This window comes from Geotrypetes seraphini, chromosome 9, assembly GCF_902459505.1.
Source record: "Geotrypetes seraphini chromosome 9, aGeoSer1.1, whole genome shotgun sequence".
NCBI lineage: Eukaryota > Metazoa > Chordata > Amphibia > Gymnophiona > Dermophiidae > Geotrypetes > Geotrypetes seraphini.
The window spans coordinates 104,394,323-104,421,055 of NC_047092.1; the positions used below are offsets into that span (position 1 = coordinate 104,394,323).

Genomic DNA, 26,733 nt, shown 5'->3' on the forward strand with positions numbered 1-26,733 from the left:
ATACATTTGTAAAAAAACAAAAATGAAAAAATACAAAAAAGAAGATTATACCTTAGGAGTCTTTGGGTATCAAATGGATAAATATGATCTAAAACACAATGATCAAACCGTTGCTCCTGCAGTAATCAAAATAAGAAAACAAGATTGAAGAATTACAAAGAATAAATACAAAAAAAGTGAACTAAGGTGAAACCGTCATGAAAAATCCAAAACTCAAGTATGATTGCCACAGTGAAACCGAAGAGGAAGGAACACCAGCAAAAAGGGGGGAGGGGAAGAATGCACATGAGCAAAACTGAGCCTTGTAACAACACAAAACACAACGAACCATGCAGTGATTGAAATCGAAATTCAAAAAACCAGAGAGTGCATGCAGAGAAATAAAAACAAATTGAAAATAAATAAATTTGAAATGAAAAAGAGATAAAACTCACCGAATCTTGTGACGCTGCAAACCAACACAGCCTTGCAGTGAAAAAAACAGTCGGGAAAAGTCAGAGTATAAAAAGGAAGCCAGTCACGAGCACATTGACGTCATCAAAACGAAAGCGAGGGTTGGAACGTATAAATCGGGGTGAAGCACAAAAAATAAAATCGAATGATCAACAAAGTGAATGGGATAAAAATGAATAAAAAATGAATTTAAAAAATGGATAAAAAAGCAATGATAACCATTTCTAAAAGAGCAGAACTCAGAACATATTGAGGAAAGTGGCAAACATAATCAAAAACGAAAACAAGGGTTGAAACGCATAAACACCGATAGCCATGAAAACATGTGAATGTGAGCAAATATGAAAAAAATGAAAAAAAGGGAACAAAAACAACCCCAATCAAAAAAATATATATAAGAAATATATATATATATAAAAATTATATGAGAGAAGAAAAATCTATATGAAAAAATAAGAGAGGAGCATAAAAATGAGTAAAATAAAAGGTCTCATACCGAACATGCTTATATGGAAAAATGTATCAAAATACTAAAGCCCATAAAAACATGATAAAAACTTAAATAATATAATTAAAATAATATAACCAAAGATTATAAATACTCAAACAAATCAACAGACAAGGTCATATAAAACCAAAAAGTAATAAAATTACATAAAAGGTCTCAAATCTAAATCAATATTCAAACCATGTGGGCTGATAGTGTTAAAATTATGAATATAACGTTGTTCCTCTCTCATAAGCAAGCTGTCTAGGTCATCTCCCCTCCATTTAGTCTTCACAACCCTTAGTATAAAAAACTTTAAATCATTGATACAATGGTTATTTTCATACCAATGTGTAACGATTGGGGCTGATTGTACATTCCTACTGATACAGCTCCTGTGCTCAATAACTCTCGTTTTGATCATGCGTTTAGTTTTGCCAATATACCATTTCTTACAAGGGCATATGATCGCATAAATGACTTGTGAGGTCTGACAATCACTGCATTCCCTTAATTGAACCTTAAAGCCAGTCATAACTTACAACAGTCATACTGTGTTTACAAACAGAACAGTGCCCATATGGTATGTGTCCAACTGGATCATTATGTGTGGATGGTACTAACATGTCTCTAAGGTTTCTGTTCCTAGAGAACGTCTATTCCTAGAGAACGCTATTACCGGTATAATTTTTTCAAAACAACTGTGAGATTGTAAAATATGCCAGTTTCTCCTGATGATGCTTTGTATATCACTGGAGAGATGGTAAGAGTGCATACCAATTCAGGTTTAGATCTTACACCTACTGGATTCAATAATTCTTCTCTATGCTTTCTTTGTGCTTTCCGGTAGCACTCCTTAACGCACTCCTCTGGATAACCTCTAGCAATGAAGTTATGTGCCATTGAAGGAGCCTGTTTTTCAAACTCTTCAATGTCTGTACATAATCTTCTTAATCTCAAAAATTGTGAGTAAGGGAGATTCTTTTTTAGGCTTCTATTGTGAAAACTGGTGAAGTGCAGATAAGTATTTCTGTCTGTATCTTTCCTGTAAATAGTGGTTTTTAAACCATATTTCGTTTTATAAATTTGAATATCCAAAAAAGAAATACACTGATTATTATATTCCATCTTGAACCTTAAATTCTCATCACGAGTATTGAGCCACTGAAGAAAACTAATAAGTTCTTCACTAGAACTTCTCCATAGTATAAATACATCATCAATGTATCTTTTGTACAAAGCCACATTTCTCTGAAACATATGTGTTTCTAAAAAGTTCTCCTCAAAGTCTGCTACATATAAATTTGCATTGTCCGGAGCCATGGACGACCCCATAGCAGTACCTTTAATCTGCTGAAAGAATTTACCTTGGAAACAAAAATAATTGTTGGTCAATGCTATGCTTGCTAATGTCAGGATAAAATGGTTTGGAACCCTGCCATGAAATTCCCTCTTTTTAAGTGTTCTTTCAATGATTTCTAGGGCGGACAATTGTGGAATGTTGGTATACAACGATTCGATATCCATAGTGACCAATATGGTATCAGAAAGAGTCCCTTCATAATCTTCAATAATATTGATCATATTAGAGGAATATATATGATTTCATACGTGAAATAAAAGGTCTGAGGAAAAAATCTACAAATTTAGACAGTGGTTCTAAAATAGTGCCATTACCGGAAATAATTGGGTGACCAGGGGGATTTGTATTAGATTTATGTATCTTTGGTAATACATAGATTGCAGTGTTCTCCCCAGAAATTTTTTCCAGCCGGGTGGCATGAAAAAGTAGCCGGGTGGGACGGGGCGGGGAAATTTGGTAGTGGAGAAAATTAAATGTATACTATTTTTATTAGTTAATTATTATTATTTTCCAATGCTCAATATGACTTCCTTTTTTAAGGTTTGACACTTGTGCCAGAATATTTTTACTAAATCTAAGAAGTATCCAATTCTAGAAATGAATAATTAGATATTCACCCTCTTTCAAATGGTATAGAGGTTTAAAAAAGGGAAATGTGTTAATGAAGTCATTAGGTTCAATCTAACCATTTATTTCTGCATGAATTTAAACAACTAAAAAAAAAAAGATAAATATAGCTCATCCAGTCATACAAGAAATGGCTGTACAACACCTCTAATAATGTTTTGATCACTAGGTTCCTTCCTGAGGTCTAACTGAGGATATGAAATAGATGCTATCCCCACTTCCAGACCTCTTCCACATAATTTATGGAGAGGTGTTACTGAGCCTTGAAGGACACCTGTGTGATTGATCTTTATCTGCTTCTTTTTTATTTTGCTATAGTGCAAAGTAAGAGCTAGGGCAAAACAGTATAGGTAAAGATGCAGGTAATAATTAGCAATGTATTAAAAATATTTTATTTTTATTTGCTTATAATGTCATTTGAAAGCTGCTTGATGATAATACAACTTTAATTTAATTCTTTATAATGTGTGTGTCTGTGTGTTGGGGGGGAAAACACCTACGTCAACAGTAAAGTTAGAATAGGGTCATTAAATCCAGTGGTGTACTACTTATACCACTTTCCAAATTGGTATGGTATCCATATATACCACTTTCTAAAGTGGTATATATGGTGTACCATATATACCACTTTCCAAATTTTTTGTGAATCTCACTAAAATCCTTAAGATTAGGCTATCACACAAGTCTGTGAATTCTATAATACGTAGTCTAGAGAGCCCTTTTCAGCGCAAGTAGTTAGTGGTTTTAAGTTTGACTGAGTATGCTAGTATCTTTCTAAAATAAAAGTGTTTATGCTTTATTTGTAGTGCTACCTTTGGCGTTTGCCCTGACGAAGCTCTTGTTTAATAAATAAGAGCAAAATGGAGATCTTCCGTCGAGAAGAAATTGAAGTAAAGCACTGAGGAGAAAAATTGAAATAAAGCACTTTCAGCTAAAGAATATGAAAGCTAAGTAACCTTAAATAAAATATGGGAGAGTAATAGATATTTATTTATTTTTATTTATTTATTCGATTTTTCTATACCGTTCTCCCAGGGAGTTCAGAATGGTTTACATGAATTTATTCAGGTACTCAAGCATTTTTCCCTGTCTGTCCCGGTGGGCTCACAATCTGCCTAATGTACCTGGGGCAATGAAGGGATTAAGTGACTATATTTATCAGTTGTTTTAAACAAAAAGAAAAAAAGGAGAGAAGAAAACAATATAATAAAAAAATATTTAAAAATAATTAAAAAATAATAAATTAATAATTATACTTAAAATTATAGAGAACATAACTGGGTCGATGATAGCTCACCGAATAAGTCACCAGCCTTGAGAAAAACATCAGGCTTCTGATTGTGAGCACTTGAGATCCCTGGTTCTTCTCTAGACTACGTATTATAGAATTCATAGACTTGTGTGATAGCCTAATCTTAAGGATTTTAGTACCTAGTATATATGACAGCCAGTGCTAATCATTTTTTTAACAACCCCCTCCTCTATATAAAAAAATATATTTTTAGTAATAATCCATGAGTCACCCAATAAGGGTGCATCTAGGAAAAGGCAGCATCTTAAACACTGCAGTGAGCACTAGAACACCAACACATGCATTGGAAAACTAAACAAACCAGATCCTACACAGTCAATTGATCCTGTAGTCGATGCTAACAGAAAGCCATGTCCTTTTCATACACACAGAACACAGATACACCCTCGCCCAATATGGAATAATCACAAACTAAAAATAGAAATATGTAGCAACCAGACTCTTCATACAATGCAACACCACAGAAACAGTGACACATGTCCCCTAATACTGTGCAAAATATAAAGACAGTAGATGTAAATTTGAAAAAAAAACTTCTACATAACAGTCACCACTTTACAAATTAACAAATAGAAATAAAACAAATAATGAGAAATATGAAAATACCATTTTATTGGACTAATCCATTTTTCAATTAGCTTTCAGAGGCCAAATCTTTCTTCAAGACAGTACAGTATACATTATGGTACAGTACAGTATATATGTTATGGTATCCTGTCCTGATCTGAGGAAAGGGGTTTAGTCCCCCCCAAAATTGCCTTATTTCCATTTCCTATTGATAAATTTTAATCAATACAGTTACAATACTATTTGATTCTACGTAAAGCAAAAAAAATATTTTTTTTCTACTTTTTGTCGTTTCTGCTTTAGTCATCTTCTCTTCACTCTCTTCTTTCTATTCAGCATTTGTCCTCGCTCCCTTCCATGCAACATCTGTCCTCTCTCTTTGCCCCTTCCACCCAGCCTCTACCCTCTCTCTACCCCTTCCATCTACTGTCCACCCTATCTCTGCCCCTTGCATCTACTGTCCACCCTTTCTGCCTTTTCTATCCAGTGTCTGCCCTCTCTCTGTTCCATATGGTATCTTCCCTCTTTCTATGTCTCTTCAGTAAACTCTATATCCTGTGCCCTTTCTCTCCTTTGTACATGATTTATTTCAGCTTCAACCCCTCTCCGTTTTTTTGTCTCCACCCTTCCCCTATGCTCTGGCATCTCTCTCTTCTCCTTTCCTTCCTTCCTTCCTTCCCACTCCACCCCATGGTCTGACATCTCTATCTCCTTCCCTTCTCTCCCCCCCTCTCCAGTATCTGCCTCTCTCTTTCTCTCCGTCTTTCTTCTGTGAGGAGATCATGTTGATCTTGAACACTGAATAATTCTTCCATATTCCCCATATCACTGTACTGTAGTCTGTTCCAGCAGACTGCTTTGGCACTATTAACATGGATAATAGTAAATTCCTTATGCATCAGCTTTCCACACAGAATGCCACAAGTCTCTATTTCTTGAGCTGTGTTTACATCTGCCAGCAGCAGAAACTTGTGAGACAGATCCCTTGGCAATACTACACTTCGGAGCCCTTTGACCATCTGGTTCTGTATGGCTGCAGGCTTTAAAGCTCTGTTTACTGGAGGAGACTGTCCAGCATACATAGTTGCATCACTCTTAAGGATCTGATCAGAGATTACATTAGACAAGGTGGTATTTTTAGGCATGGAAAAACAAGACATGTTCTCCTCAATCTGCTCAGATGCCCTTTAATGTTCGTCTGATCTCGGGCTAAATCTTGCCTCCTGAGCTAATCTTCAAAGGAGAGCGGAGTGAGAGCCATATCGGCAGTGAGATCCGTTTTGGGCCGCATGTTGTGCAGGGCTGGACTAAGGCAAGTTATAAGCTTCCTTCCATCGCTGACCTATCTTCCATAAGTCAGCAACGGAAGGAAGCTTACAACTCGCTGCTCTTGCTTGCTTCGGGCCTTCTTCGTTGCCGGGTCCTGCCTACTTTCGGAAACAGAAAGTAGGTAGGATCCGGCAGCGAAGAAAGCCCGAAGCAAGCAAGAGCAAGTTGTAAGCTGACCTGTCTCCTATAGCGAACCCATGCTCCGGGGCGTGTGCATGCCGACTTCCCTTGTCTTCCCCCCTCGGGATGTGACTTCCGGTTTCGGAGGGAAGCGGCATGCACGTTAAAGCCCCGGAGCATGGGTTCAAGTCACTTGCTGGCGTTAAAAACTAAAAAAAAAAAAGTCAGGCTCCTGCGATTCAGGCTGTGCCGAGTCAGCCTGGTAAATCTCCAAGCCGGTGAGAAGGTTTTTTTTTTAAAATGTTGAGCAGAAGGCGGCAGCAGCAGGATTGCGATCGAGATTACAGCCGGGCGCTCATCTAAATTAGCTGGGCGGAGCGCCCTGCTGAAAGGCCCTGGGGAGAACACTGGATTGTAGGAATGGTAAGATGATCAACAGTCAAAAAAGGCTCTCCTTCAAAGTAATGTATCCTGCTTCTCTTGCTATAGATATTAAAGAATCGATCTCCATTTTAAGTTGTGCAGTAGGATCTGTCTGTAATGGAGCATAATATATTTGATCGAATACTTGTCTCTCTATCTCAGCAATATAAAGTATCCGATCCATAACGACAACCCCACCCCCTTTATCAGTGGGTTTAATGACTATGTCGATATTATCTCTTAATTCTTTAATGGCAGATAGTTCATGTTTAGATAAATTGTGAAACAATTTTTTCTTATGATCCTTTTCTAAATTAGCAATATCATGGGATACACACAAATGAAAAGCTTCAATCAGTGGGTCAATAGGACCCGGAGGAAACCATTTCGATTCAGGTTTAACAACTGACAAGTCAGTGTAAGATGGACTATTAGCGAAAAAATGCATGATCTGTAGTTTTCTCTGGAACTTAAAAAGATCTATTTTAGTCTGCAGTGAGTCATATGAAGTAGAGGGAACAAAGGACAATCCTTTGCGTAATATACTCTCCTGAAAATGGGATAACCTGATGCTTGAGATGTTAAAGATAGGAATCTCCTCCCTCTGATTTGTGTTTAATAACTCACACTCCCTCTGATTTGTGTTTAATAACTCACACTCCCTCTGCTTCTTCCTCTGCCTCTTTTTCTTCCTCTGCTTGGGTAAAAAGACCTGCTCTGATATTGATTGGGTGATAGATATCTGCCCTGTTGGTAATACGGTTGAAACCCCCATATGGACCGGCCTTGATATCTTACTGATGACCTGTGTATATGGGGAGGTAATATCCCTTTTCCTGGCCACAGTCTTTCTAAAAAATTCTCAGCATGGAAGTTATAATTGTTATGATTATTTGAGGAGGGAATAATAGGGCTTTTGAGAGGAGAAACAAAAAGCTCACCTGAGTCACTCCTCACCCTTTTTCTCATATGAGAGCCTGAAGTGGACGGTCTATTAATGGTGGTACCATCCGGAGATTGAACAATAGGTTCTGGGACTGCTTGTCTAGCTGTCTTGTTACTTTCCTGGCAACCTTGGCTTGTGTAATCATACCGATCTTGATACCTAACGGTGGATATCTTCCTCTTCTTCTGAAATGTTCTAGGTTTACTCCAAGGATAAATACTGCCTTTTCTATAATCCTCTAAATCATGCTGCATTTTGGCATTTTAGGTTTTCTTAATCCCTATCTTGAAGGATTCTAATTTCTTTTCTACTCCATCCATAATGCAATCAAAATTGTTATCTTCTTCTTTCAACTGATCGCATTTCTCTTCTATCTTAATCCTTAAAGAATCGTTCTTTTTCTTTGCTGTTTCTACAATTAAAATCATCAGATCTAATTCGCATTTGTTTAAAATAGCACACCAGTCATGTAGAAAGGCCTCCTCATCTAAAAAGAGATGAGGCTCTTTCATAATCCTTAGCCCCCTAGGTATACGTTTCACTCTACAATATTGTAAAATAGAAGCATAGCGTAACTCATTTTGAATAACATTTTTTTAAGATCAATAAGATCGGTCCATTTATCAAAAATGGTCTCCATATCTGGAGTCTCAGCTTCCAGTTCCGGAATCTCTTGAAGAAATCGATGTAAACGTTCCTCTGTATAACTAAGGATATTATCCCAGGGTGCAAAGGACATGGTTGCCCCAATAAAGCAGGCACACTAAAACAGGGGAAACAAATCCACAAAAATCAAACAGGCAAGAGCAAAAGTGGAAATGTCCAATTAGAATGGTGCACAAAAAGTGTCTTTCAACTCATCTGATAAATCCAAATGTCTTTATTCATCCAAAATAACTCATTCATCCAAAGTAACTCAATTTGTAATTCTTCAATCTTGTTTTCTTATTTTGATTACTGCAGGAGCAACGGTTTGATCATTGTGTTTTAGATCATATTTATCCATTTGATACCCAAAGACTCCTAAGGTATAATCTTCTTTTTTGTATTTTTTCATTTTTGTTTTTTTACAAATGTATGTCCCTTCTTTGCTTTATTGAACAAGTTTATATGTGTTATGGTATAATATAGGTTCTTTATACCACCCCTTTTTTAAGTTTTTTCATTCATATACTATTGTTTCCATCCATTATATGTATTAACATAGACCATTTGAGCTATAAACTGGTTGTCACTTATCTCATAACATTGAAACGAGTTTTATTTTATTTTATATGTTTGTGTAATCATTTTTTTATATTTTGGTTCATACTTTCAACATATTCACAGTTGTTTTGTTACACATATTCTTTATCTTATTGGTCCCATAGGTTATTTATGATATTTTCATTGTACATTTTTTATTGGTTGGTAATTTATAGTTTCAATGCATTTTTTATGTATGCATGATTAGCTATACTTTTTTAGTGTATTATTAAAGCAGAATAATTATATTGTTTGGTCAATTTATGTTTTGCAAAAAGCCTTTTATGATTTTTTTAATTTGTGCAGATATAGACAGGTCTTTGTTTTTAACAATGCTGGTCTCTTTACATGTTCGTTGGTTGTATTCTTTGCTGTTTTTTTATAAAATATTTTTTATATATAGCATTTTTTATATAATATTATTAATATTTTTAACATTTGTTGTTTCTGTTTTTATATATGATTTTGTTTAATAAAAATCATCAACGACAAATTAGAACTAATAAAAAACTGGCTAAACAATAATAAGCTATCCTTGAATACTCAAAAAACAAAAACAATGCTTTTTACTTGGAAAGGAAACATAACTTTAAAAACTCCTTTCATACTAAACGACTCTCCTCTTGAATCCGTTTCCCAAATGAAAATTCTCGGAGTAATAATTGACGCGGATCTCTCATTTCATAACCATATCAGCGAAACGGTTAAATCCTGTTTTTTCAGACTTCGGCTTCTACGTTCAATTTCCACCTTTTTAGACCCCAAATCTATCAATATTCTGGTTCATTCGCTAATTATCTCAAAATTAGACTACTGTAATTCTCTCCTAATAAACATAACCCAGAAAGAAAGGAGACGACTTCAAATTATCCAGAACACCGCAATTAAATTAATTCACAAAGCAAAAAAATACAACCATGTTACCCCTTTATTTATCAAATATCACTGGCTTCCAATCTCTCACCGAATCACTTTCAAAACCTTATTTTTAGTTTATAAAACATTAATCTCAAATGAACCCCAATTTATATCAAAAATGATTGTCCCATATAACCCTACTCGATCTCTAAGATCATCTTCATCTAATCAGCTTTCAGTCCCTTCATTAAGAATAATCGGCACTAGACGTAATGATATGTTCTCAGTAGTGGCCCCTTCACTGTGGAACTCCCTCCCAAATTTTATTAAAAATGAAAAAGATCTTATTTCTTTTAAAAAATTGTTAAAAACTTATTTATTTCAAGATGCATTTGATTTATGATATGACCTACCTTAGATTTTTATATTTTTCTAATATTCTCTTCTTGCCTCATCCCATTTATACCTATTGTATTATCCATTCTATGTAAATTATAACAAACAATGCAATTGTAACTTTCCCCTTCCTTCCTACCTATTCATGTTTGTCCAAATTGTTTTGTCAATTGTATAACTTAGATAAACTATATGTATTACCACAATCTGTTGGTTTTTAAATTGTACATCGCTTAGATATTTTTATAAGCGATACATCAAATGTAAATAAAACTTGAAACTTGAAAACTTGAAACTTTATTTATTCATTATTATTTATGTATATAATTCATAGACTCCTGATGCAGGCCGGGTGGCCGAAACATGATCATGTCGAGTCATTGAGTTACTTTGGATGAATGAGTTATTTTGGATGAATAAAGACATTTGGATTTATCAGATGAGTTGAAAGACACTTTTTGTGCACCATTCTGATTGGACATTTCCACTTTTGCTCTTGCCTGTTTGATTTTTGTGGATTTGTTTCCCCTGTTTTAGTGTGTGTGTGGACACCACAATGAAGCCATCAGCACAATGTGCAGTGGCTTCAATGAAAGCAAACAGAATGTTGGGTATCATCAAGAAGGGTATTACAACCAGAACGAAGGAAGTTATCCTGCCGCTGTATCGAGCGATGGTGCGACCGCATCTGGAGTACTGTGTTCGTACAGTCTGAAGAAGGATATGAATACTTGAGAGGGTCCAAAGAAGAGCTACACATATGATAAAGGGTATGGAAAACCTTTCATACACAGACAGGCTAGAGAAACTGGGTCTCTTCTCCCTGGAAAAGCGGAGACTCAGAGGAGACATGATAGAGACATATAAGATCATGAAGGGCAATGAGAATTTGGAGAGGGACAGATTCTTCAGCCTACGGGGAACTACAAGAACAAGGGGGCACTCGGAGAAACTAAAAGGGACAGGTTTAGAACCAATGGCAGGAAGTACTTCTTCATTCAGAGGGTGGTGGATACCTGGAATGCGCTTCCGGAGGGTGTGATAGGACAGAGTACTTTACAGGGTTTCAAAGAGAAACTGGATAAATTCTTGAAAGAAGAAGTTATTGAAGGATATAGATAGGGAAGATATAGGATGAAGAAGGGTACAATTAGAAAGATATAGATAAGGTAGGATAAAAAAGGATATAAATAAGGATATAGATAAGGTAGGATAAAAAAAAGGGATTGAAGGGATAGAGGGGTACAGATAGAGGACTAGATCTGATGGGCCGCCGTGCGAGCAGACTGCTGGGTACCATGGACCTCTGGTCTGACCCAGCAGAGGCACTCCTTATGTTCTTATGACAGAGAAAGACTTTCCATAGGGTGGTGGCTGCCTCTATGTATTTGCCTTCTCTGCCTATTGGAAAGTTTGGCCTTGATTGTTGATATCCTGAAATCCAGACTGGAGTTAGGATCATTTAAGGAATCACCAGTTATGTATAATACAGTTTTATGTCTGCAGTGAATTTATAAACAGAGAAGGTTATAATGAGATGTCTCTGCATATGCAATATAATCCAGTCTTATTTCTTGATATGCTACTGTACAGATTAACACATAAAGATGATGGTCTGATATTGACCAACACCAATCAATCCACTTTAATAATTTTATAATTTTAGTCTTCAGACCCTCAGAAATGCCACCATCCACTCCAATATAGTTTCATAGTGGCTGGATTTACACATTAGATCCTCACCAGGTCACTTGTAAACTATTATAAAATAGAACTGTGAGGATCTAATGTGTAAATCCAGCCACTATGAAACTATATTGGAGTGGATGGTGGCATTTCTGAGGGTCTGAAGACTAAAATTATAAAATTATTAGAGTGGATTGATTGGTGTTGGTCAATATCAGACCATCATCTTTGTGTGTTAAACTGATATTATCCTCTCAAAAAACATATATACTTTGAATTCCTGTATCAACAGTTTTTAACTTCAGGGATCCTTCACATTTAACTAGTAGGGAATAAGTTGAGTGGTCACTAAAGGGCATCCCATGGAAGAAGCTGTCATTTAGAGAATGACACGGGGAGCGATCCCCGCAGCGAACCGCTGCGTGGCTGCGGTTTGGCTGCGGGTTATGGTGACCTCATTAGCAAATCGCCGCAGACGCGGGGACAAATCCTTTCACCGACCGCAAAAACGGTGAATAGATTTGTCCCCGCAGGCCAATGTCCCCCCTTCTAGGAACCGCTATTTACCTGTGTTTTCACTGTGCTCCTCATTTGTCAGATCAACCCTTCCTGCCAATAGAACCCCCCCCCCCCCCCCCCGACGATCGCCCTCACTGGTAGGAGGGTGCCCAACCCCTCCTGCCGGCACCCCCAACGGCCCCCTATATTGCCAATAGGAGGGTGCCCAACCCCTCCTGCCGGTCCCTCCCCCAACAAACCCCGCCATCCCGAAACACCACCCTTAGTCTTACTTTCCAAGTTGGACCGGACAGCTCCTCACTCGTCTGGCCAGCAGGCCTGCCTCCGTCCAAATGAGGCGGGCCCGCCCCTCCCCTCCCCTGCCTAACCCACAGGATCCTAGGGCCTGATTGGCCCAAGCACCTAAGGCCCCTCCTATAGCGGGAGTGGCTTTAGGTGCCTAGACCAATCAAGCCCTAGGATCCTGTGGGTTGGGCAGGGTAGGGGCGGGCCCGCCTCATTTGAACGGAGGCAAGCCTGCTGGCCATACGTGTGAGGAGCCGCCCGGTCCAACTTGGAAAGTAAGACTAAGGGGGTTCCGGGGTGGGAGGGTTCGTTGGGGGGGGGGGTCCAGCAGGAGGGGTTGGGTACCCTCCTGCCGGCGATCTTAGGGGAGGCCATTGGGAGGACCGGCAGGAGGGGTTGGGTACCCTTCTGCTGCGATTGTCGGGAGGGCCGTTGGGGGGGTCTACAGGAGGGGTTGGGTGCCCTCCTGCCGTGATCGCTGGGGGGAGGGGAGACTTGCAGCCGTAGCCGCGGTCACTATGCTAATCACGGCAGGGAGATCTTTGCCGCGATTAGGTACAGCGGCCGCGTCTACTTACCATATAGGCTAACATTGTAAGCATTTAAAGTACATGTCGTGTTTGTTTTTGCATTGCTAGCCCCAGGGGTGGTGGAAGATTAGTGATTGAAAAACTGTATGAAAAATAACTATTTTAAATTTAGTGATCAAAATGTGTCAGTTTTGAGAATTTATATTAATTAATTTTTTCTCTGCGTGTTTTGTTTTTTGTATAGTTATTAACTAATATTTAACTAAGTTTTAAAGTTTTAAAGTTTTAAAGAATGTTTCCTTTATACGTAAATAAAGAAAAGTGAATGGGATTGCAGTGGCGGTGACGGGGCGGTGAATGGGGTGGCAGTGGCGGTGACGGGGCGGTGAAGAGGATGGTGAGACGGGGACGGGGCGGTGACGGGGATGGTGAGACGGGGACGGGGCGGTGACGGGGATGGTGAGACGGGGACGGGGCGGTGACGGGGACCAATTTTTTCACCGTGTCATTCTCTACTGTCATTCTCACCTTCAGGCTGAAAATCTACCTACTTCTTCTGAGAGCTTGGATAGCAGCAAGGTAGTCAGAGCCCAGGTAAAGTGCAGATTCCATCATTCTGGGAAGAGCTTTCAGCTTTGTGGTACAATCTTTAAAGATTAGATCTGTTCCATGTGGAGAGGAGAAGAGGGTACTCCCAAGTTTCTCCTGTGAGGAAGAAAGATTGGCAAAAGGAAGAAGGAATAATAAGAAATGAATATTTGAAAAGACTTATGTGGTTAACAACAAGTACCAACTGCACAAATCATTTTCTTTCAAAATCCTGAGTTAGCAAATGCATTAATCTAATCTAATATAAATATTTATATTCTGCCTAACCTGGACATAGCTCAAACCAGATCACAATAAATATATATAAAGACAATGACCATTGTACCACAAATTACAAAATCGCCAGTAGATCAATTCAATATAATGAAAATAACTTCCTAACTATTTAACAAATACAGGTCAAATAAATTAGCTGTCACCTGTTTTCCGAACACCAGGTAACTACAACCCCCAATAAATTTATTTCTGGTAGATACTTTGTGACACATAGGGCTCCTTTTACAAAGCTGCGATAGCGTTTTTAGCGCACACAGAATTTTAGTGTGCGCTAAACTCTTGCTACACGGCTAGAACTAACGCCAGCTCAATGCTGGCATTAGCATCTAGCGTGCGCTAAAACCACTAGCACAGCTTTGTAAAAGGAACCCATACTATTAGATGGTATTGTGAGTATGTTCTAGCTGAGTACAGTACAATTAAATCTAAAAGGTACATATCTTAAATAAATAAATATACATCACAGCCACTTAATCATATAAAATATATTAATTAGTGCTCAGACCCACAACCTATTGATGTTCATGTGAAGTGAGCCAAACTTAGGTTGCCATCAGACCATCATAGCACCAACGATGTCTTTACCACCACAGTCAAAGATCAAATTAATAAAGCAGAATAGCAAAAAACAAACAAACAAACCCCACTTATCTGCTAGCTGTGGCTGGAATGGGCTGGTCACGAAATAGGCAGTCTTATGTGTGAAGTGCCAGTGCAAAACCATTAAAAGCTCCTCAAACCATAAAACACAAGATGGCTTCAGGAGCTTTTAATGGTTTTGCACTGGCACTTCACACTAATGCTGCCCGATTCAGGAAAAAAAATTACGATTTGATTCGATTCTCCTGCCCAATTGGGTGTTTTTATTCAAACATCCTGGTGGTTTTATTGGTGGGTTTATTTTATAGCCTCTTCACCCCCTTTGCCTTCTCCTAACCACACTGGCACTGTGGTGTAAACAAAATAAACAAACAAAAAATACTTTTTCTCTCTCTGTTAAATCCTAGCTCACGTTTGCGGTCTAACACTAGCTCTGGCAGGATACACGTTTCATATCACACACGTTTATTATAATCACAAACCAGAAAATAAAATTAGTTTTTCTACCTTTTGTTGTCTGGTCATTATTCAAATTTTGTTGGTCCCAGGCTCTGTTTGTCTTCTGATAACTTGCTTGCCAGGGTCTCCCTCTTTCTTTTTTCTCTGTACTAACCATCCATCTGCCATCTCTTCCCTCCCCAGGAGGTCTGGCATCTTAACTTTTTTTCGTCTCCCTCCACAGATCCACCTTTTCTTAACATCCAGCATCTCTCCCTCCGTTACCACCACCCCAGGGTCCACCATCTCTCTTTTTCTTTTCCCAACTACCCTATCCAGAATCTCTATCCCCCCTCCACTCCATCCTTTGTGTCCAACTTCTCTCCCTTTCTGTTCCTTCCCTCCCTAAATCCCATTGTGCATCATCTCTCCTCCTCTCCTCTATTTTCAAACCCATTTCTTCCCCCCCAAAGTCCGGCATATGCACATCTCTTTGAATCCCCCTTCCCTCCCTCCCTCCCTCCGTGTACTTCTACAACAGGGCCCCCCTCCCCTGAAGGTCTGTACACCCCAAAGGCCTGCACCCCACCCCCGAAGGACTGCACCCCACCCCTAGAGGCCTGCATCCCACCCCTAAAGGCCTGTGCCACCATCCCTGAAGGCCTGTTTCCCCCTTGAAGGCTTGTCCCCCCCTTAAAGGTCTGCATCCCACCCCTGAAGGCTTGCCTGTCCCGCCTGAAGGCATGCCTGTCCCCCCCTGAAGGCATGCCTGTTCCCCCTTAAAGGCTTGTCCCCCCCCTTGAAGGCCTGTCCCCCTCTTAAAGGCCTGTATCCCACCCCTGAAGGCCTGCCTGTCTCCCTTGAAGGCCTGCCCCCCCTTAAAGGCCTGCATCCCCACAAAGGCCGGCCTGCCTGTCCCCACTTGAAGGCCTGCCCCCCCCCTTAAAAGCCTGCATCTCACCCCTGAAGGCCTGCCTGCCTGTCCCCCCTGAAGGCCTGTCTCACCCCCCACCCTGAAGGACTGCTCACTCCCCCCCCCCCGGAAGGCCTGCATGTTCCCCCTGGCCTCCCACTGGTGTCCGGCTTCCCCCCTGGCCTCCACGCACTGTTTACCTTAGAGGAACAGCCTGCAAACAAGATCGCGGTGCTAGCGATCTTTGTACTGCTTCGGAGCTGTTTCCTCTGCCGCGGTCCTGCCCCTCCTCTGTCGTCAGAGGCAGTATCGCGGCGGAGGAAACAGCTCAGAAGCAGTGCAAAGATCGCTAGCACTGCAATCTTGTTTGCAGGCTGTTCCTCGAAAGTAAACAGTGCAGGGAGGCCAGATTGGGAAGTGGGAGGCCAGGGGGGTGGAAGCCGAATGCCGGGGGGAAACCGGACGCCAGGGGGGAAAGCCGATAGCAGTACTTCCCGACTGACCCTCCCCCCTTGCCCTCTAAAGCAGGTGCGGCAGCGGCCGACCAGCAAGAGCAGCGCTGCCGCTCCTGCTTTAGGGGGAGGGTCAGCCGAATCGGGAAGCCAATTTTTTTTTGTTTTTTTATATCTTTATTGATTTTTAATCTAAAAACAGTGCAAAAACAGATAAAAGATTTCCTATATTTCCTATATTTAATAGTAACATAATATAACATAATATATAATATAAATACAGTTACTTAAATGTCACCAGCAATATTTATTTCCCTCCCTCCAACCCCCCTCCCCCCATGGATGTGTAAAGGTAAATGAACAGAAGGAAAGATAAAATAAATAGACATTATTATAATTCCACAAATTTAGTGAATGGGCTCCAAACGTTATTAAATACACCACTAAATCCCCTACACTCTGCATTAATTCTTTCTATCTATACGTAGTGCACACATTCACCCACCAAAAAGTGTAATTTATTCTGTCATAGTTTTTCCAATTACTCGTAATCAATTGAATGGCTATGCCTGTCATGATCATAAAAAGACGGCTCTTATATTTATTTAAAGTGGGTTTCGCATGTAATATTGTATTAAAAATTATAGCCTCATATGATAGTGGAACATTTGAATCCAAAACCAGATTTATTTGTCCTCAAATTGACTTCCAAAATATAAATATAAAAGGACAAAAATATAGCAGATGGTCCAAAGTCCCTATATCATCTAATCTAATCTAATCTAAACCTTAGGTTTGTATACCGCATCATCTCTAAATTCGTAAAGCTCGACACGGTTAACAATGCCAGACTTAGAGCTATCTATTTTATTTAATCGAACTGGGGTCCAGAAAATCCTATGTAACAAAAATAACCATGTTTGTCTCATAGATGCTGACGCTGTACATTTCAATATCCAAGTCCAAATTCGTGGCCAACGAGACACAGAAATATACTTTTTTATCTCGATGCTACAGATGTCTCTAAGACTATTTTTTGGCTTCTTATTCAAAAATCCAGAAATCAATTTGTATCTCTGGGCAGCCTGATGTTTGGTAGCAAAGGATCTGCAGGCTAAAATAAGTTTTTAAATTTTTCCATTCAGGGAACCCACTCTGAATAGCCTACTTCAACTGCAACCATCTATATTGTTGAGATTTTAAAATGCCAAATAATTGTTGCAATTGTGAAAAATCAAGCAAATTTCCATTAGATATAACATCATCTAATGTCCAAATACCTGCCTGCATCCAATTCTTCCAAGCGATCCCAGCACCGCCTATTTGAATCTTGGAGTTTAACCATAAGGACTGCAAAGTAGATTTCATTATGGGAATATCTGTTAATTTATCAATAAATTTAATTGTTTTCCATGTATCCAATAAAATCACACTGTCCTTTGCATAACTAGGTATTTTAATATTTAATATATGAGATAGTCTCATCGGAGACATAATTTTCCACTCAAGATATAACCAGTCTGGCTGATGTTCCAAGAGCTCAGGGAGGATCCAATACATACCTTGACACATTATATAGGCTTGATGATACCTATAAAAATTGGGGAAAATTTACCCCACCCTCCACAATTGGTTTTTGTAGATATACTAAAGCAATTCTTGTTTTTTTTCCCTAGCCAAGTAAATTTGTCAGAATACCATTTAACTTTTTGTAAAAGGACCCTTGAAAATAAACTGGCAACATACCCATTTGGTAGCAAACTACAGGCAAAATCATCATTTTGACCGTTTGAACTCTCCCCCACCAAGTCAAATGTAAAGGGTTCCATTGCTCACACATCTCTGAGACCTTTAATAATAAAGATTTTTCATTTATTTTCATCGTTTCTTCCAATGTACTTTTAATCCATATACCTAAATATTTAATACCGTCATCCTTCCAGATAAAAGGAAACTCGTCAAATAATCCTTTTGCACAATGTACATTCAATGGAAGAACCTCTGATTTACTCCAGTTTATTTTGTAACCAGAGAATTTTCCAAATCTATTAATCAGATCCAATAAACTTGGAATGGTAGTTTCAGTACCTCTCAAATGAAGCAAAATATCATCTGCATATGCAGAAACTTTGTATTCCTGACCTGCATAAGGAATACCATATATCTCCTTTGCTTGTTTAATAGCCAACAACAAGGGTTCCAGAACAATATCGAATAGCAACAGAGATAACAGACATCCCTACCTAACTCCCCTTTCCACGCAAAAATGTTCTGAAAAAGTATTGTTAATATATAATCTAGCAGAAGGGGAGCTATACAAGGTTTGAATCATTTGTATAAATCCAGAACCAATCCCAAACCAATCCATAGCCTGATACATGAAAGACCATTCTACTCGATCAAAAGCCTTCTTTGCATCCAAAGATACAGAAAATGCCGGATCTTCCAAATCTTTTGCCAAATTTAACATATGAAAGGCTAATCTAGTGTTATTTGAAGAATGTCTATGAGCAACGAACCCCGTTTGGTGAATACCAATAATGTAGGGGAGAGCCTTGGCCAACCGTAAAGCTAATATCTTAGCTAATAATTTCCCATCTACATTAATCAAAGAAATCGGCCTGTAATTAGAAACCAACAAGAGATCTTTATTTGGCTTTGGCAAAACAATAGTTAATGATTCTGCCATAGTATCTGTTATACAACCATTATTCAGTTGATCCTGATATAAATTTAGTAGATGAGGTAACAATATGTTTTGAAATGATGCATAAAATTCTACTGTATATCCATCGCCACCTGGAGCGGATCGAACTCTAAGGGACTTTAATGCAGATTGTATTTCTTTTTGTGAAATGGGCGCTTCTAGTTTTCTTTTCTCATGCTCAGGAATTTTAGGACCCTCAATCAATTTTAAGAATTCTAACCCATCTTCCTCTTTAGTTGAATAATGCTCAGAAGAATACAATCTTATATAAATTTTCAAAAACTGTTTTAATATATTATTAGTTTGATACTGAATTTCCTTTTTTTCATCTATAATTGCTGTAATAATTATTTTCTTCTTTTTTGCTTTTAGATAATTAGCCAGTAATTTTCCCGCCTTATTTGAATTTCCATAATACAGTGCCTTATGAGACACCAACTGCTTTCTAGCCAACTGAGAAGAAATTTCATTATACCTAAATTTTGTTTTTTAAAGGGCCTGAAAAAGTATTTGGATCCCAATTTGACTTCAATTGTAGCTCTAAATTTTTAATACTTTGTTCTGAGATAAGAAATTCTTTATTTAGTTGTTTTCTAATATATGAAGAATACGAAATTATATATCCTCTCATGGTAACCTTAAAGGCATCCCATAATGTTTCTATAGATATTTCTGTCAAAGCATTAATATGAAAATATTCATTCATTTTCAAATGAAATTCCTTTTTAAAGTTGGAGTCTGCCAGCAATGTATTATTGAATCTCCACACAGGTCCATTATTTTCTTGTCCATCTATACTACATTCAATCCAGACACCTCCATGATCCGATAAAATAATCGGATCTATGGTTGCCTCTGTTACCTGTTGAACTAAATTTTCTGATATAAATATATAATCAATTCTTGAAAATGATTTATGTACATGAGAGCCAATTGAAAATTCCCGATCATTGAAATGAAAAATCCTCCAGATATCTTTTAAACCACAAGATTTTACCAAATTACCAAATTATCAAATTATCCAATTTTAAAATTTTAATAGTTTTTTTTTTATCCAATATCGGATCCATTACCGTATTAAAGTCCCCCTGCCAATATTATATTGGAGGGGGATGAGGGTAAAATTAGCTTTTGAAGATTTTTAAAGAATTCCGTTTGATTCGAATTAGGTGCATATATATATACAGTGGTACCTCGGTTTACGAGTGCACCGGTTTGCGAGTGCACCGGTTTGCGAGTGTTTAAATTGAGCTTGCCTCGCTGTATGAGCGCCCCCCCCGGCGATCCGGCATCCCCCCCAGCGATCCGGCATCCCCCCCCGCTGGCATTGCCCCCCCCCCTCCACCGCGATCCTCCTTTCCCCCCCCCCAGCAGTCAATGACACCCTTTACCCGACTTGGCACCAGTGCCGGTGCCCGAAGATCCTCCCTCTTCTGGCGCGGCCTGGGCTGGGCGGTGCGTTGGAGATCCACCTTCTTCTGTGCTGGGCTGAGCTGGACTGGCTTTGAGCATTTGTGCATGCTCAAAGCCTTCTGGTCTCGCTCTCAATCTCGGAGAGAGCGAGACCAGAAGGCTTTGAGCATGCGCAAATGCTCAAAGCCAGTGCAGCCCAGCCCAGCCCAGCCCAGAAGAAGGAGGATCTCCGACGCACTGCCCAACCGCGCCAGAAGAGGGAGGATCTTTGGGCACCGGCACTGGTGCCAAGTCGGGTAAAGAGTGTCATTGACTGCTCGGGAGGGGGAAAGTAGGATCGCAGTGGAGGGGGGGCAACGCGAGCGGGAGGGGGGGATGCTGGTTCTCAGGGGGGGGAAGCTGGATCGCGGGAAGGGGTTTGGAACAGCGTCGGATTCCTCAAGGGGGGGAGGGGAGAATGGAGCAGCGCCGGTAGCATCGTGGAGGGGGGGGAGGAGGTGGAACCAATCAAAGCAGTTTCCCTTACTTTCTATGGGGAAACTTGCATTGATATACGAGCAATTTGGTTTACGAGCATGCTTCTGGAACGAATTATGCTCGTAAACCAAGGTTCCACTGTATATATATTCTCCTAATTATATGTATGCATATATATATATATATATATGCATATATATATATATATATTGTGCATATTAGGTGCATATATATATATATTGTGACAGGAATCTGGTTAGACCTACTAGAATTAAGGAGAAAGTCCCTGTAAGCCCCAGTAAAAACTCTGGGACCAGGTTTAGGAAACATCCTGATCAGTGTGAAAATCCTGTTCACAACTTTAGGAAGGAACCCGCCCATTTAAGAGTGTCCAGACCTCAGGCTGATATTGAGAAGGCAGTGCCCTTTAAGAGTTTGTCTAACCCTGCTAGAAGGGGTCGTGGCTTGTTGCCGAGGCTCCCATTTACTGAGCTTTACTTGTCAGATAGAGAGGAGAGACAGCTGGGACAAGAAGCTGAGCAGAAGCTGGGAAGGAAGCCAGTCCTTCCAGCTGAACCATGGCCAGCACAAGGAAGTTTCCCTGAGGACTGGGAAATGGAGGAACTGGAAGCCAGCCAGACCAAACCAATTGCAGAAGCCCAGCCTGAGGACTATGACATGAAGTGCTAGGAGGACTATGTCTTGCCTAACTGGGAAGAACACTTAATGGATTGTAAGTAGGCTGTTAATTCAAGCAGTTTTTCTTTTCCCTCATGGGAGTTTTGAGTTTATGTTTTTGGAGCAGCTTGTGCACTGCTCTGACTTGTGCTGGGGGTTGAAGAAGGAAAACCGGAGCTTGTCTCTTGGGAGGGCGGCAACACCTGTGGTGTACGGGCTCATCTCCTCCCATCCTGTTGGGGATTCGGCTCTACCCAACAGGACCACAGCCAGAGCCAGAGAGAACAAGTGTTTGGTGCATGTACATCAAGCAGCATTGTGGAATAAAGACCTAGATCAACTGCTTTCGCCCACTACTTATGAGGAATTCAGAAAACGTCTAAAAACTCAACTGTTCCTAAAGTATCTAGACAACTGACCCACTCATCTTCTTTCTCCTCCATAGTGATTCCTCTGTCCTATTAATCTCTTTCTCCTCAACAATGCATTTCCGGTCCTATTAACTCTCCTCTTCCCCCCTCTTAAATTCAATCAATTTGTACCTCGCTTAATCTATTGTAAACCGCATAGAACTTAACAGTATTGTGGTATATAAACTGTAATTATTATTATTACTGTTCTGTTAGGCCATGAGTAAGGCCAGAAGGAAAAGTTGACTTTTGTGTTGATGGACTGGACTGACTCTGAAAGCACTTATTTGCTTCCTAGGAGGAATGAATTGAATTCCTGGAAGCCTGTCCTTTTTTGCTCATGCCAATTCTGAAATTGTGTTTGGAGTTTTGTTTTCCATTAAAGTGTTTTGTTTTGATCAACCAGGAAATCTCAGTGTGCAATTCTTGGGAGGCACTGAGAACTGTGTTCCACTACCTTTATTGAAACTTTGGGACTGGGATTCAGCAAAGCAACTAGGCCTAGCCAGGATCCTGTCCCACAAAGTGGTATCAGAGTGGATTGTACTGCCTCCTAGTAGACACAGAAAATTTTTTATTATTTTTTTTTATTTTTTGTTCCCTGCTTTTTTTTTTGACCTGGTAAACCATTTCTTTTTGCTTTTATTCCTGCTGCTACGGTGTGTTTGGTGATCCGGCTGGAGGATTACAATGTGGGAGTGACAGCTATCGGATTTTAAAACTAATGAAAAATTCCATTTTATATTAATAAACAAATTAACATAGTTTTATAACTTATGTCTTTCATTTGATTTAATCTTATGGCATTGTACCTTATCAATTGTACCTTATTGCATTGTACCTTACCATTATTTACTAATTTCTAAAGAGTTAATCCTTCTCTTATTTAATTTGATTATGAGATTAAACAATCAACAACTTTAAATTCTTTGACCCTTCTTATTAATTAAAACTCTATAGGGGACCATATCATTTTCTTTACACTAAGTGTGATGCAAGCAAACAACAATACAAGAATGCGTTTAGTAATTTCACTAACTTAAAAACAAGATCACCCTATCAACATACAATATCTATTCAATAATAATAAGCTGTGCGAGTAAATTTAATACTTGGTTAGAGGACCACTTTTTAGTATTAGGCAATGAGGAGTGAAAATAAATTTATAAGCTTCAAATCTCCCTTTCCATTTGCCGAGAATCTCTTCAAGTCACTGGATGAAAGTTTTACACTGACAAAGCATCATCTTAATCTGTACTTATACTGGAGCCAGACTGGATTTTCCTCTAACAGACAAACTCTTGAGTATCTCGATATTCTACGGTCCTAAAGACCATTTACTGCTGCAATATACTTTTGCCATCTCAGTCCATGTCATTAGCTGCTGACTCCGACTCCTCCCGAACTCCGTAGCGACGCACACCATTTTCCGTTTCCTCAAAAACATCATGCCGTATTTTTTTTTTTTTTTAATATATTATTGCGCAGTCAACAGATGAACCCGAAGTGGAACACGGCATGTCCTCAAACACAACTGATTCTCGTGACAGGTTTGAAACTCTTTTACATTCCATTTTACGTCAAACCCAATAACTGTATAAGTTAAATTCAATTGAATCAAACTTTTACTCCAAAAATATATATATATAATCAGTTTAAGTCATTGGCTCATTCTATTGATAGATGTAATTCTTTAATTTAATTGGGTCCTCATATTTAATCGTATGGTTTTTATGAGTAACCCTCATGATTGCCGGATAATATAGGCCATACGTTGCTCCAATATGTTTAAGTTGAGGACGAAGTGACAAGAATTCTTTACGCAGATTAGCAGTTCTCTTCGCAAAATCTGGCACTATTATATTAGATCCTTGAAATTTAATTGTCTATTTGCTTTTGCAAGTTTCAGGATCTCTAGTGCATGTTTAAAGCGCAGTACTTTAAATATCAAGGGTCTAGGTCGTGTTTGATTATTAAATTTAAATGCAGGGATCCTATGGGCTCTCTCAATTTCTAATTTGTGTCCAGGAGAGAGGGGAAGTAATTTAGGAATCAGTGTTTCCAAGAATGTTACACAGTCTTTCCCTTCAACCCCTTAAATTGTTCCGACGTGAGTAATTCTCATAAGACTCCATCTGTTTTTCTAACTCACGTAATGCTGCTCTATCCTTTCCACACTGTACCTAGCCTGCTTCATTTTTTTGCAACTCTACCTTCCAACTGTTCCATTCGTTGGTTAGCAATCTCCATTTGCACCTTTAGCTGGGTAACCTCCTCTCGAATCACCACCATATTCTCAGCAGTTTCTTTCAATAAAGTTTTAATGGCACGAAGTTAAGCCACTATATCCACTGTTTCCGTTGAATCTGAAGGTAAGGGAGCGTTAGAAGCCATTATGAGATCTGTTTTTTGTCTTTTTGATTTCGCTCCAGCCACGAAAGCAGTGTCAATTTTAGTTTGTTTTGACGATGTCATCTTTAAGTTGTTTATTTCTTCTTAAAAATTGTCTGAAATCCGATTTAAGGAAATGTAAAGTCACAAGTTATGTGCCTGGATATAAGAGTCTCTCAAACACACATCCTTCTTTGTTGCACTTCAAGCCACGCCCCCCCCCCCCCCCGATTTTTTTGTTTTGAATCGATTCACCCAAAGTGAATCGGTGAACCGATTTAAATCAGGCAGCACTATTTCATACATAAGACTGCCTGTTTCGTGACTAGCCCATTCCAGCCACAACTAGCAGATAAGTGGGTTTTTTTTGCTATTCTGCTTTATTTTTGGTGTTCAAAAACTTTATTGGCATATATAGCAAAATACAAAAAGAAATAAAAACAAAAACATTGGTAGTATCAACATTAGGAGTAATACAAAGGTCCAGTGTCTGAGCAAAGATAAGTAGAACCAAATGTCAAAGGCATTAGGAATATACAGTAATAATAATAATAAATAATAATAACTTTATTCTTATATACCGCCAACAATCTTGCGACTTCTAGGCAGTTTACAATAAAAGAAACTGTAAATACAATCAAGTGAAACTTTACGAACAGCTAATTAAAGAGTATAGCAGTGTATATTTCATACAACGAATTAGAGAATATAGCAGTGTACATCTGATAACATTAATCATGTTAACGTCAGTTTGTGTGTTGCAAGGCCAGGAAGTGCCAAGTTGTTTACACAGAAGTAGAAATATTCCGTAAGTTCATAGAGTGTTCATATTTAGCGAATAGGGGTTGGGGTTAGCAGTTTGCACGTTCCGGTATGTGGTGATGTTACGAGGGGGGTTGATGTTCCGGTTCGTTACCTAGGTATTTCAAGAATAGGTAAGTTTTTAGGTGTTTCCTGAATTCTTCATAGTTGTTTGTGTGCATAATTAATTTTTCTAGGTCTTTACCCCATATGGCTGCTTGATATGATAGCAATTGTTGATGGTGTCTCTTATATTTGCACCCTCTAGCTGGTGGGGAGACAAATTTCATGTGTGTTTTTCTTTCATGTCTGTTGGTTGGGAATGAGAAGAGGTCTGTAATGTATTTTGGGGCTAGACCATTTAATACCTTGAAGCAGAGACATCCTAGCTTGAACTTCGTGCGCGCCTCCATCGGCAGCCAGTGTAGGAGTCGGTAGGAAGGGGTTATGTGATCGGACTTCTTCAGCCCGAAAATCATCCTGACTGCTGCATTTTGTATCAGTTGTAGTCTTTGCATTTGCTTCTGGGGGATTGTCAGATGGGTGATATTGCAATAGTCCAGGTGGTTTAGTATTAGGGATTGTACTAGAATTCTGAAAGCTGAAGTGTGGAAGTACGCCTTAATGGACTTAAGTTTCCAGAGAGTGAAAAACCCTCTTTTGATTAAGGAGTCTATGTGGTCTTTCATGGTTAGTCCTTGGTCTAGTATTACTCCTAGAATCTTCATCGTTGGTTGAATGGGGTAGTTTAGATTGTTAATGTGAAATGGTATTGTCGTATTCTGTGTGTGTGGCGAGGCTATGAAGAATTTAGTTTTTTCTGAATTGAGCTTCAGTTTGAAATCTGTGGTCCATTGATCCATCGTGTTTAGCGCTTCAGTTGCTGTGGGGGTGATTTCAGAGGGGGATGTTGTAAACGGGATTATGATTGTGAAGTCGTCTGCATAACTGAATACTTTTATGCCTCGCTGGGTTAGCTTCGTTCCTAGTGAAGCTATATAGACGTTGAAGAGTAGTGGGGATAGTGGGGACCCCTGTGGAACGCCTGATGGGTTTCTCCATGTTTTAGAGAGGTTGTAATTGAAGCGAACTTGATAGGTGCGGGTCGTAAGGAAACCTCGGAACCAGTCCAGCACTTCACCTCCTATGCCGATTGAATCTAGACATTGTAGTAGTTTTTTGTGATCTACCAAGTCGAAGGCTGAGCTCATGTCGAATTGCATCACTAAGGCTTTGTGGCCCTTACTAAATAAGTTACGTAGGTAATCTAAGATTGCTGCTATCACCGTCTCAGTACTGAACAGAGGTCTGAAGCCTGACTGGGTTTCATGTAGCAGTGAGAACCGGTCTAGGTAGTCCATCAGTTGGGTTTGTACCAAGTCTTCCATTATTTTTACGAAAAATGGGATGGATGCTACTGGT

The 26,733-nt window shown here is 39.3% G+C and overlaps 1 protein-coding gene across 1 annotated transcript in view; it reads right to left on the minus strand.

The window, feature by feature from the left end:
• TF (transferrin) overlaps window positions 1-26,733 on the minus strand; it is a 587,202-nt gene that overhangs the window by 357,700 nt on the left and 202,769 nt on the right. Inside the window, exon 8 of the mRNA XM_033958374.1 lies at window positions 13,698-13,851. Coding sequence (XP_033814265.1) covers window positions 13,698-13,851 — 154 coding nt within the window. The remainder of the gene's footprint in view (window positions 1-13,697; window positions 13,852-26,733) is intronic.